At 36.5% G+C, this 14114-nt stretch overlaps 1 protein-coding gene across 2 annotated transcripts in view; it reads left to right on the forward strand.

Moving 5' to 3' along the window:
* ACADM (acyl-CoA dehydrogenase medium chain) overlaps positions 1-14114 on the forward strand; it is a 48811-nt gene that overhangs the window by 22338 nt on the left and 12359 nt on the right. For both annotated transcript variants that reach the window (XM_060084560.1, XM_060084569.1), the window contains exons 7-10: positions 809-939; positions 3084-3192; positions 7076-7216; positions 7778-7873. In XM_060084560.1, the coding sequence (XP_059940543.1) occupies positions 809-939; positions 3084-3192; positions 7076-7216; positions 7778-7873 (477 nt within the window). The remainder of the gene's footprint in view (positions 1-808; positions 940-3083; positions 3193-7075; positions 7217-7777; positions 7874-14114) is intronic.

Here is a 14114-nt window from a genome sequence, read left to right on the forward strand (position 1 = left end):
ATTCTGCTTACATCTTGTCACACATCTGTTGAAGAGCCTTAAGAGGCTCCCTTTTTTCCACCAGATAAAATTTTAACTTCTTAGTGTAGTATAAAGTGTTCTTTGTCATCTGTTCCCTTCTTTTCTTTCCAGACTAATTTCTACCATTCCCTTACATGCACAGAGTATAGATGTTATAGAATCTGGTACTTTTATATCACAAACACTGGGTAACCCTGCTTCTTATCTCGGTATCATTGCATATGTATTATTTCCTGGAATACACATTCCCCCTTTTCCTTACCCCCTAAGAATTCCTTTTCCTTTTTGAGACTTAATTTAAGCATCACCTCTGGGAAGCTTTCTGACACTCTAAAGCTAAGATAGTTTCTTAAGCCCATTGTGTGTGACTTTAATACTTAGATATATAATTACAATATAATATTCATCTCCACTGCTACATTGTAAAAATCTTGAAGACAAGATGTCTTTCATCTCTGGCTTTTCCATCTCCTCCTTCATAACCTGGTAAATGGTAGATACTACTCAATAAATGTTTGAATGAATGAGTTCGTGTGAAATTTATTTAACTTGGTTGAAGATACTTAACATTGTAATTTTTTATATGGTTTATTGGTATCCTACATCTAGTTTTAAATTACATATTAAATGTTTTTACATTTGAGCAGTTTGATTCTGTAAGAACATTTTATTGTTAAGTATTTTAAAGTATTTAAAATACTGACTTAAAAAAATACCCTCCTGGTTCTAAATGTTCATAATTTAATAATTAACATATAATTATTTTCTCTTTTTCCATATATTCAAGGCCTACTGTGTAACAGAACCTGGAGCAGGCTCTGATGTAGCTGCTATAAAGACCAAAGCAGAAAAAAAAGGAGATGAGTATATTATTAATGGTCAGAAGATGTGGATAACCAATGGAGGAAAAGCTAATTGGTATATTGTTTAAAACCTCTCTATATTGATTCTTAAATGCTTTATATTCAGAATCTCCCCCTCTCTCCTTCCTTTATTATTAAACCACCACAATTAAGACAAGTTTTATTCATGGAACTGGAGGGTCCATAAAGGATTATAAATAGTTCAGTGATTTTCACAAACTATTCTTAAGTCCTGAACTATTTCTTCAAATTGTATCAGAAGTTTAATTTGTAAAATAAAATAAAACAAAAATACCTGCTCTGGTTGAATCTGATTAGGAAAGCTAGAGTTCCCTCTACTTGGCTTACTATCCTCACTCTCCCTAGCCCCTACCGGGACCTCCTTGGAACCATTCCCCCAAGACTCTGAGGAAAAAGGAAAGCCATTTGTATAGCACATTTCTCTGCTTCTGAGCAATAAGTTTAGAGAGGACAGACTTTTACTTTAATAAAATCTAAAAGGTCCAAATATATAGGTCCAAAAATAACGACATGAAGTTCAACAAAGGGTCATAAAATCCCTTGTATTAATATAAAATGTTGAAGGAAAACATATTTGATAGCATTATTTGTGGAAAAAAGATGAAGAAAGTTCTATAGGAATCAACAGTGTGATGTATCTGCCTTTAAGAAGCGAATGTAATTTTTTGCTGAAGTAATAGAAGTATAGCATCAAACAAGCAGGAAAAAAAATGGTAGCAGTTCTGGGCAACACTTTTAAGACATGCATTGACAAAATGAAATAAATTCAGAAGCAAGTAAATGTCCTTCATTAAGGTGAGCACAGAAAACATGTCCTATGAAGAGTAAAGGAATTAGATTTGGTTGTGTAGGAAGAATTTTTAAAAATTTTAAATAATGTCTCGTACATGGAAGAGTAGGCTTGTATGTTTGCTTCAGAAAGTCAGTTTAGAATAAATGTGTGAAAGTGAGAAAAATGTAAAGTATAGCTCAACATAAAGGCAAGAATTTCAACAACAGTTCTATCTAGTGTGTGTTAAGTGGTCATGGGAAAAATGTATTTACTCATCACTACAAGTATATAAATAGAAACTTATAGAAGAAGGACCTTCTGGTGATTGGTATAATGAACTAAAAATGGGTTATCTTTCCTTGTCTGCAAAAATTCTGATTCACTATATATGTGTGCTCTTCGGTGCTATTTTTTGGTAAGAAAAGCATTACTCCTGAGAGTGAGTTTACTGTTTATTTTAAATATGTCAATCACTTTATAAGTGTCCAGTAATATGGGGTGCTATATCATTATCTTTAATTAAGTTATCATAATATCAGCAAGTAATAAAAAAGTGAAGAAACGATTAAAATGTAACAAGTTGAGGGAAATCCAACAATGCAAGTAGAAGCTTTCACAATTTTGAGAATTGATTAAGTACAGCGCATCATGTAGTAAGACAAATTTGGTAACATATGAAACTAGAAAACAATTTTTACTATTTTTAAAACTATTAAGTAAAACTGTAGAGTAGATGATAGTTTATTAATTTTAAGCATAGAAAATAAATTAGTTGTTTAAGAAATTTAAAAAAAAATTCTCCTATACCAGGCTATTTAGAACATGGCTTTCCTGGATATTTGGATGTTTTGCCTTTTTTCCTCATGTTTTATTTTTAAATCTTCCTGGGAAGAATTCTTCTGGAGAGAAAACCCAGGAGATATTCATAATAATTCAGCTGTAACACAAACTCTGATTTTGCTGCATGAAGAGGACAGTAGTCAGAACATAAGGGTCACTGTCTCATTTCTTTTCACAGGCAGCCCCATTTACCCTCCTTTTCTAGATAACTTGTCCCTTAAATACTTAAACTAGTTTTGGGAAAGAAAAAGTGACAGTTCCAACACACACATACTTTATTTTATGTCATCTTGATACAAGGAATTTTTACTTGTCAATCAAACTACAAAAAAAAAAGCTAGATATCATATTAGTTAAGAAGTAAATGTGGGGTGAAATACTAGCTCTGCCATGTTGTAAGTATGTGACCTGGGTGAGCTTTTAAACCTCTCTGATTCTTCATTTCTTCATCTATAAAATGGGGGTAATAATAATTGGGATTGTTGGGAGGATTAACTGAGATGGGAGTCACCATATGTTATCTGCTGATACCATTATCTATCATCATGTATGTATATGTGTATTAGGTATTTTTTATTGGCTCGTTCTGATCTGGATCCTAAGGCTCCTGCTAGTAAAGCCTTTACTGGATTTATTGTGGAAGCAGACACCCCAGGAGTACAGATTGGAAGAAAGGTAAAGTGTGTATTTATCAGTGATTAAGGCCTCCAATATTATTTTAACTATAAATTTCAAAATTACTAATTTCAGTTTCCTTTATTGAAAACATTTTGGTTGTATTAAGTTGCAATAAAAATAAATCTGCTTTTGATATTATTGGGTGAAATAGTCCTTGCTAAAGATTTTTAAGTTGAGAATAGTCATGTCAAGTAATTATTTGAAAGAGTAGCCATTCTTGGTGCCAGTCTATGGAGAATGCCAATAACAGCTGTGAGGGATAATGAAGCAGAAATCAAACTATCATTTGTATGGCCTGCCCAGTAATAGAGTTTTAGATATTTCAAAACACTTCCCCATTCTTTTTCTTTGCTCACAGCAACATTTCATGTAGGATAAGTGGCATTATGCCCATTTTATGGATTAAAACACTGTGACATAAGTTGATTACCCACGTTCATACAACACTAAGAGAAAAATCTGTTCCTGAGAAAGTGTAGAAATGGCAAAGAGCCTTGAATGTGGGAAGGCAAGAAAAACTTTATTTGAACAAGAAAAGGTAATTTAACATATTTGAAAAGGATAGTAATATGGGGAACTTCCCTGGTGGCGCAGTGCTTAAGAATCCGCCTGCCAAAGCAGGAGACATGGGTTCGATCTCTGGTCCGGGAAGATCCCATGTGCCATGGAGCAACTAAGCCCGTGTACCACAACTACTGAGCCTGCGCTCTAGAGCCCACGTGCTGGAACTACTGAGCCCACATGCTCTAGGGCCCACGTGCCGCAACTACTGAACCCATGTGCTGCACCTACTGAAGCCGGTGTGCCTAGAGCCCATGCTGTGCAACAAGAGAAGCCACTGCAATGAGAAGCCTATGCACCGCAACGAAGAGTAGCCCCTGCTTGCTACAACTAGAGAAAGTCTGCATGCAGCAATGAAGACCCAACACAGCCAAAAATAAAAATAATATATTAAAAAAAAGAAACAAAAGCACAGTAATCTGAATGCTTGGATATAATTTAGCAGTAGCATTTAAAGTAGATTAAAGAGAAAAGAGTTTAAAATTTAGTAAATCAAAGAAGGAAAGAAATGAAGTCATTAAAGTAGTCCTAGTGAGAGCTAAGGAAGCATGATTTAAGATTATAACTCTGAGAAAAGGAAGAGGAGATGCAGTTTTACAAATGTAAAACTCTTTTTTTTTAAAGTGAATTTGTAAAAAAGAAAACCTATTAAAACCTATTAATGACTAAATGATGTCTATATCTAAGGATTATGGAAGTTAATTAAGAGTTACATGAATTTTCTTCCAAATGGGTAAAGGTTCAGATTATCTTGTCAGATATTAGACTAAGGGTGGCATAACCTGAACTGGAAAGGCTACTTTGAGTTGACTAAGTTATGCAAACTTCTAAACCAATCATATGTATTTGTATGTTTTATTAAAAGCCATGAGAATCTCTCTTTTGTACCAAAGCCTCTTCAAAATGGAAGCATGTTGCTAATGTATGTAAGAGGGGTACTTTCCCTTTTAGGCCGTAGAATGTTAAAAGTGGAAGATACCCTACACATTTTTTATGGTCTGTTTGCTGAACACTGAAACTGAAATCCAAGTGAAATGATTTACTCAAGGTTACATACTTAAGAGGCAGAGTTGAGATCAGTGCTAACGTGTCCTAGAAACTTGCCTAGTGCAGTTTCCTACACTGTATTATTCTATACTTTCTTTTAAGATAGATATTAAAGGTAGACTGCACTTCACAAATAAAACTATAATGAGATTATTGTATATAACAAAATAGAAGTACTAAGAATGGTTGTGCTTCTTCCAAGCAATTGGTTTGTTTTTATTTATGTTTTATTCATTTTTCCTTTTTAGGGATGGTTGCTAGAAAACTCAGGGCCAAATTTATGGCTGTCTCTAAAAAACGTAAAGGTCCTGACAGATTATATTTTATTACCTAGTAAACCGACTTCTGATTTTATCTTGCTATGTCTAGTCTCACTTTCCTTTTTCCCATATTCTAACTTTAAAAAGAATCTCTAATTCAATAAATATTTATTATTGAGTTCATACTGTATGCTAGGCATTATTCAAGGTATTGAGGATACTGTATGGATCAAAACAGAAAAAATTAGATCCTGCCCTTGAGGATCTAATTTTCTAGTGAGAGAGATAGATAGTTATATTGTATATATTTAAATCTCCTTAAGTCTTTTTTGAAATTATCAGAATTTTACAAATTTGTGAAATCTGATGTTTTTCAAAATGTTTTGTGTTTTAGAAATTATATGGCTTGAGATGAGTCCAGGAAGCATTTTGGTTTTAAATGTTCTGGTGTTTGGGATGAGTCTGGGAAACAGGATAGAGTAAAACTGTTTTCGTAAACAGTGTTTTCTCATTATGTCTGAGTGAGGGTCTAAAGGTACTAGAGTTTATCAACTTATAAAGACAAAGAGATGCTGGGTTTTTTCTCAAACTATATGTTAGTGTCACTATTTTTCAAGCCTGGAAGCAGATTATTAGTATTAAATCAAGTAAATTAAAGAATTTGTTTACAGCTCTATGTTCCCATTGCCCCTGCTTCTCACGCTGCTTATTAAAAATGAGATTAAATTGTTAAGATGGGTCATGATATCTGCAACTTCCTCTCAAATAATTCAGCAAATAATGCTAATAGTTATACGCACCCACAAAACACAGAAATAAAGGAAATGTGCCAAAATTGGCAACTCTAGGTAAAGATGAGGTATTCATTTTACTACTCTTGCAGTTCTTCTGTTGGTTTGAAAATTTTTTTAAATGAAATGTTGAGGGGATATAGCTACCTTGGCAATTTCTTTTTTAATATATATATTTTATTGAAGTGTAGTTGATTTATAATGTGTTAATTTCTGCTGTACAGAAAGGTGATTCAGTTATACATATATATATTCTTTTTCATATTCTTTTCCATTATGTTTTATCACAGGATATTGAATATAGTTCCCTGTGCTATACAGTAGGACCTTGTTGTTTATCCATCTCATATATATATATATATATATATATAGAGAGAGAGAGAGAGAGAGAGAGAGAGAGAGAGAGAGAGAGTTTGTATCTGCTAATCCCAAACTCCCAATCCTTCCCTCCCCCACCTCCACCCCCTCCTTGGCAACCACAGGTTTGTTCTCTATGTCTGTGAATCTGTTTCTGTTTCATAGATATGTTCATTTGTCATATATTTTAGATTCCACATATAAGTGATATCATATTGTATTTGCCTTTCTGTTTCTGACTTACTTCACTTAGTATGATAATCTCTAGGTCCATCCATGTTACTGAAAATGGCATTATTTCATTCTTTTTATGGCTGAGTAATATTCCATTGTGTGTGTGTGTTTTATATATATATATATATATAATACATATATATATATATAATACACACACACACACACACACACATCTTTATCCGTTCATCTGTCAATGGACATTTAGGTTGTTTCCATGTCTTGGCTATTGTGAATAGTGCTGCTATTAACATAGGGGTGCATGTATCTTTTCGAATTATAGTTTTGTCTGGGTATATACCCAGGAGTGGAATTGCTGGATCATATGGTAACTCTATTTTTTGTTTTCTGAGGAACCTCCATACTGTTTTCTATAGTGGCTGCACCAATTTACATTCCCACCAACATCTTGTCTCTGATTCACTGGCCTGTCTTGCGGTGAGCAGAGTGAGCTTGGACTCAGTAACAACTGTAGTCCAATAAAGCTATCTTTACAAAACAGGCATTGCAGGCCATAGTTTGTCCACCTCTGTCTCAGACAATTGCAGAAAAGTCATAAAACAGTGGTTAAAGCAAGAATACATGCTAGCTCAAAAAATGTTCCTTAATATATCTTGTTTTCCTTATTAGGAATTAAATATGGGCCAGCGATGTTCAGATACAAGAGGAATTGTCTTTGAAGATGTGAGAGTACCTAAGGAAAATGTTTTAATTGGTGAGGGAGCTGGTTTCAAAATTGCAATGGGAGCTTTTGATAAAACCAGACCTCTAGTAAGTAATATGACTTAATAACCTTTATAGGATTTTTCATTTATTACATTGAGTAGTTTTATTTTAACACTGTATTCTTGGTCTGTATTTCTTTTTTAATATCTGCTTCTTTTATAAGGATGGAGGGATATTGTTTTTTGTTTGTTTTAGAATTCTTCAACACTCTTGCTGTTACAGAAGTTATTTTAGTAAATACAGAATTACTATAGCTGTTTGATTTACAAAGAAGCATTTCACACTTAATCATTCCTGCTGATGTGTACTCATTCCTCTTCCCTCACTCATTAGGAGTATTTCCCCCGAGAAGCTTTCCCTTGTTAAACAGAAAGAATGACTTGTCTCTAGGCTATGATCCTGTGCCTTACAAATGCCTTCCATTAACCTTTAATTCATAAATAATATAAATTTAAATGCTTGTTATCTCCCCCACCCTTTATTGCCTTAAGGTATAGGTCAGCTTCTCTTTGTGTAATCCTTAACTTAGATTTTAGGCAAATAGCCATTATACATGTGTTTTAAAGACAACATGAACTTTTGCTTTGTAAAATGTTAAAATACTAGGTAGCAGCTGGTGCTGTGGGACTAGCACAAAGAGCTTTGGATGAAGCTACCAAGTATGCCCTGGAGAGGAAAACTTTTGGAAAGCTGCTTGTAGAGGTAATTTTAATACTGTACTTGCTTTGTTCAAATGTAAAGACATTCATTTTCATCTAAATATTTGAAAATTATCTTTTAAGTACAAAATAATTTATTTGTGCTTTGGTAGTAAGAAGATAATGTGAACTGTCAGGGTGAGTTTTAATTTATTTATTTGTTTATTTATTTTAAATATTTATTTATTTATTTATTTGGCTGCGCAGGGTCTTCATTCTGGCAGGCGGGCTCCTTAGTCGCGGCAGGTGGGCTCCTTAGTTGTGGCATGCGAACTCTTAGTTGTGGCATGCATGTGGGATCCAGTTCCCAGACCAGGGATTCAACCCAGGCCCCCTGTATTGGGAGCATGGAGTGTTAACCACTGTGCCACCAGGGAAGTCCCCAGGGTGGGTTTTAAGAATAGATTTTCTTTAGACTCTGCTACTAACTATTGTCCACTTTGGGGATTCTGTTAATTAAGAAGAAAAAGAACAGCTAATATTTGAGTGCCTTTGGTGTACCTGACACTGTGCTACACATTTAAAATATATTATGTATTTCCTCCATTACACTCTTGTTTTGGTAGTACTATAATTTCCATTAAAGATCAGGAGACTGCAACTCAGAGAGAATAAATAATTTATCCAAGGATACACAATTTAGAAGTCATAGGTCCAGGATTCCATTTCATGCTCTTAATTCATGTTACTTCTCATGTCTTCTTGAGTATCAAGTAATTTTAGTACTATTTATTATTTTTCTATTATTTTTTTTTTGGCTGCACCACACGGCCTACAGGATCTTAGTTCCCCAACCAGGGATTGAACTTGGGCCCTTGGGGCAGTGAAAGCTCAGAGTCCTAACCACTGGACCGTCAGGGAATTCCCAGGAAATTTTTAATCTTATTTTTTCAAATGTTGATGTTCCCCCATTGTCTATATTCTCTCCTATAGCTCCTGTTAACTATAGGTTGTACAGTGAACACTCCCTGTTTCTACCTCTGTGTGTCAGTGGTTCTCAAGCTATCTGTGGTGAAAGATTGTTTTTAATTTCCAATCAATTGTGAACCATTATTCTTGTAAAATATAAGAATGTCACAATAATATCAAATTGTTGCAAATGCTTACTCTCACTTTCTGTATCATGAACTAGTCCAGTAACAATTTGTGGACTGGCGGTGATCCACAGATCAAACTTGGATTAGTACTGCTCTGTATCTCTTAACCTCAATTTTGTAATTTATCTTTGCTGTATTCTAGATAATTTTCTCAGATTTGCTTTTCAGTTTTTCTTACCCTGTGTCTAATCTGCTACTTAATGCATATAATGACTTTTTTCATTTCTAGAATTTATATCTGGTTCTTTTTCATCTCCACCCTTTCTTTTATGGTAGCCTGGTTTTTTTAACATAGCTTCTCATTCTCCTTTTATCTCCTTAATTATAAAATACTTAAGTTTTAGTCACTTTCTGATTTTTTTTTCTGTTATCTCAAGTTACTAGGGTGATTATTTTTTTGGTCTGTTGCATATGTTCTTTCTGTCATGACAAGTTATTTCCTCTCTTAATTTTTGCTTGTAAGTTTATCTGCAGCAGGTATTATTTTCCTTCAGTGCATTGTGGAAACATCCAGGGGAATTGGTTTTTGTACTTTTATCAGGTAGTCCAGAGGTTTCAGCATTCTAAGAGCTGTTTTTAAATCAAGTATTTCTTTGTGTTTGTCAACAAAAAGAGACTCTACATTAGCTCATTTATGTTGCCAGAACTATATGTATACAGATTAGTGGAATGTATATTTATTACTAAATATTGGTTTAGTTTAATTGTAAACAGATAACATACTTTCCAGGTCCTCCCCACCAAGTATCTGATGATAACTCTTCTGGCTATTTTCAACTCAATATGGAATCTTTTATGTTCCACTTCTTACAGACTCTGAAGTTGATATTTTTTCCTCATGGCTCTTACTGTTAAGTGTAGAAAAGTCTTTGTTTTAGCTTACTACTTTTCTAGGCTAAACAAAAGTAACACTAAAGGGCTGATTTATATATAGCTTTGGTCTGTTACTTCCATAAAGAAAGAATAGATTTTTTTTGGTTCTGTTTCAAGAGACACTATGGAGTGTAGTACTCTAATCACAGCTCTCCTATTCACTACCATGTTTATTATTGTTGTTATTATCACTTCTTTCTTTAAGAGAACACTATGTCACTATTTATCCTCACAGTGCTTAACTTGATGTGGCTAAAGAAAGCTGCCAAAAACAGAGAATGGTACTTTTTTTAACCAATGAGTAGAACTAGAAACATTGATAACAAATTACGGGATGGTAGAATCTCTTAATGGCAATAACTGCCTACTCCTTTGTCTAGTCAAAACCCTCCATCCAGGTGAAGTTGGAGTGGTTTGGGATGATATGAAAAAATCTGTTGAGAATAACTTCCGTTTGTATTGATTATTATTGCTAGTTAACAGTAACTTTTCTTGAGGGGAAAATGGATGAGGGGACATGTTATTTGGGACTTAAGACTGAAATAAGATATACTTAGAAAGAAATATACTTATATCTCCTTGTTACTTAACCATTTTATGCTCAAAATTCTTTCATATCTTCTCATCACACTCAGATTAAAATCCAGAGTCCTTAAAATGGTCATCTGTCAGCCACAGTGACCTTTTGTTGTTGTTTTTAACTATACTCTTCCCCCTAGATATCCAGTTGCTCATTCATTTCACTAAAGAATGTACCCTTGATTACCCTGCGTAAAATAACACCTCCAACATTCTATATAGTATTCCCACTTTTTTTCTTTGTCTTAGCACTGCCCAACATTATACCATGTATGTGTGTGTTTATTGTCTTTCTTTACTGCCTCACTAGAATGTAATATCCATAAAAGTAGTAAATTTCTGTTTTGGAAACTTTTATACTTCTAGCACTTACGATATGTTTTGCAGTGTGAACTTCTCAACAAATAGTAGTAATTGAACTACTACTATATTAAAATATTAATAAATAGCTGCTTTCTTTGTTCTAGGCACTATCCTAAGTGCTCTACATGTATTAATTCATTTAATCCACAAAATACTATAGAGTAAGTACTGGTAGTCTTATTTATTGTATGTAAGAACATAAGTAAATGATGAAATCAAGATTTGAACCCAGGGAGGACCTTCAAGATGGTGGAGAAGTGAGACGTGAAGATTGCCTTCCTCCCCACAAGTACATCAGACATACATCTACATGTGGAACAACTCCTACAGAACACCTCCTGAATGCTTGCAGAAGACCTCAGACTTTCCAAAAGGCAAGAAACTCTCCGCATACCTGGGTAGGGCAAAAGAAAAAAGAAAAAACGGAGACAAAAGAATAGGGATGGGACCTGCACCTCTGGGAGGGAGCTGTGAAGGAGGAAAGGTTTCCATACACTAGGAAGCCTCTTCACTGGTGGAGACGGGAGTGGCGGGGTGGGGGGGAAGCTTCGGAGCCATGGAGGAGAGCGCAGCAACAGGGGTGCAGAGGACAAAGCAGGGAGATTCCCACACAGAGGATCGGTGCTGACCAGCACCCACGAGCCTGAGAGACTTGTCTGCTCACCCGCTGGGGCAGGCGGGGGCTGGGAGCTGAGGCTCGGGCTTCGGTCGGATCCCAGGGAGAGGACTGGGGTCAGCTGCATGAACACAGCCTGAAGGGGGCTAGTGCACCACAGCTAGCCAGGAGGGAGTCCGGGCAAAAGTCTGGACCTGCCTAAGAAGCAAGAGACCATTGTTGCGGGTTGCACGAGGAAAGGGGATTCATTCAGAGCACTGCTTAAATGAGCTACAGAGATGGGCGTGAGCCGCGGCTATTAGCGCAGACACCAAGACAGGCATGAAACGCTAAGGCTGCTGCTGCAGCCACCAAGAAGCCTGTGTGCAAGCACAGGTCAGTATTCACACCTCCCCTCCTGGGAGCCTGTGCAGCCCGCCACTGCCAGGGTCCCGTGATCCAGGGACAACTTCCCCAGGAGAACACATGGCACGCCTCACGCTATTGCAATGTCATGCTGGCCTCTGTCAATGCAGGCTCGCCCCTCATTCTGTACCCCTACCCCCCCGGCCTGAGTGAGCCAGAGCCCCCTAATCAGCTGCTACTCTAACCTCCTCCTTTCTGAGTGAAGAAGAGATGAGCTCAGGTGACCTACATGCGGAGGTGGGACCAAATACAAAGCTGAACCCCAGGAGCTGTGTGAACAAAGAAGAGAAAGTGAAATCTCTTCCAGTAGCCTCTGGAGCAGCAGATTAAATCTCCACAATCAACTTGATGTACCCTGCATCTGTGGAATACCTGAATAGACAACGAATCATCCCAAAATTGAGGCGGTAGACTTTGGGAGCAACGCTATATATTTTTTTACTTTTTCTCTTTTTGTGAGTGTGCATGTGTATGCTTCTTTGTGTGATTTTGTCTGTATAGCTTTGCTTTTACCATTTGTCCTAGGGTTCTGTCTGTCTGGTTTTTTTTTTTTCTTCTTTTTTTTTTTAAAGTATAGTTTTTAGCACCTGTTATCATTAGTGGATTTGTTTTTTGGTTTGGTTGCTCTCTTGTTTCTTTTTTTCTTTTTTCTTTTTTTTTTTTTTTTTGTGGTACGTGGGCTTCTCACTGTTGTGGCCTCTCCTGTTGCGGAGCACAGGCTCAGCGGCCATGGCTCACGGGCCCAGCTGCTCCGCGGCATGTGGGATCTTCCCGGACTGGGGCACGAACCCACGTTCTCTGCATTGGCAGGCGGACTCTCAACCACTGCGCCACCAGGGAAGCCCTCACTTTTTAATTTTAAATAATTTTTTAATTTTTTATTTTAATAACTTTATTCTTTTCTTTCTTTCTTTCTTTCTTTCTTTCTTTCTTTCTTTCTTTCTTTCTTTCTTTCTTTCTTTCTTTCTCCCTTTTATTCTAAGCCGTGTGGCTGACAGGGTCTTGGTGCTCTGGCTGGGTGTCAGACCTGTGCCTCTGAGGTGGGAGAGCCGAGTTCAGGATATTGGTCCACCAGAGATCTCTCGGCTCCATGTAATGTTAAATGGTGAAAGCTCTCCCAGAGATCTCCATCTCAACGCTAAGACCCAGCTCCACTCAACAACCAGCAAGCTGCAGTGCTGGACACCCTATGCCAAACAACTAGCAAGACAGGAACACAACCCCACCCATTAGCAGAGATGCTGCCTAAAATCATAATAAAGTCACAGACACCCCAAAACACACACTGGACACTGTCCTGCCCACCAGAAAGACAAGATCCAGCCTCATCCTCCAGAACACAGGCACCAGTCTCCTCCACAAGGAAGCCTACACAACCCACTGAACCAGACTTAGCCACTGGGGGGAGACACCACAAACAACAGGAACTACAAACCTGCAGCCTGCGAAAAGGAGACCCCAAACACAGTAAGTTAAGCAAAATGAGAAGACAGAGAAACACACAGCAGATGAAGGAGCAAGGTAAAAACCCACCAGACCTAACAAATGAGGAAATAGGCAGTCTACCTGAAAAAGAATTCAGAGTAATAATAGTAAAGATGATCCAAAATCTTGGAAATAGAATGGAGAAAATACAAGAAACGTTTAACAAGGACTTAGAAGAACTAAAGAGCAAACAAACAATGATGAACAACACAATAAATAAAATTAAAAGTTCTCTAGAAGGAATCAAGAGCAGAATAATTGAGGCAGAAGAACGGATTAGTGACCTGGAAGATAAAATAGTGGAAATAACTACTGCAGAGCAGAATAAAGAAAAAAGAATGAAAAGAATTGAGGAGCATCTTAGAGACATCTGGGACAACATTAAATGCACCAACATTTGAATTATAGGGGTCCCAGAAAAAGAAGAGAAAAAGAACAGGACTGAGAAAATATTTGAAGAGATTATACTTGAAAACTTCCCGAATATGGGAAAGGAAAGATAATCAAGTTCAGGAAACAGAGGGAGTACCATACAGGAAAATCCAAGGAGAAACACACCAAGACACATATTAATCAAACTATCAAAAATCAAATACAAAGAAAAAATATTAAAAGCCACAAGGGAAAAGCAACAAATAAAATACAAGGGAATCCCCATAAGGTTAACAGCTGATCTTTCAGCAGAAACTCTGCAAGCCAGAAAGGAGTGGCAGGACATATTTAAAGTGATGAAAGGGAAAAACCTACAACCAAGATTACTCTACCCAGAAAGGATCTCATTCAGATTTGATGGAGAAATTAAAAACTTTATAGATAAGCAAGAGCTA

This window comes from Mesoplodon densirostris, chromosome 2 (genome assembly GCF_025265405.1).
Source record: "Mesoplodon densirostris isolate mMesDen1 chromosome 2, mMesDen1 primary haplotype, whole genome shotgun sequence".
Lineage (NCBI taxonomy): Eukaryota > Metazoa > Chordata > Mammalia > Artiodactyla > Ziphiidae > Mesoplodon > Mesoplodon densirostris.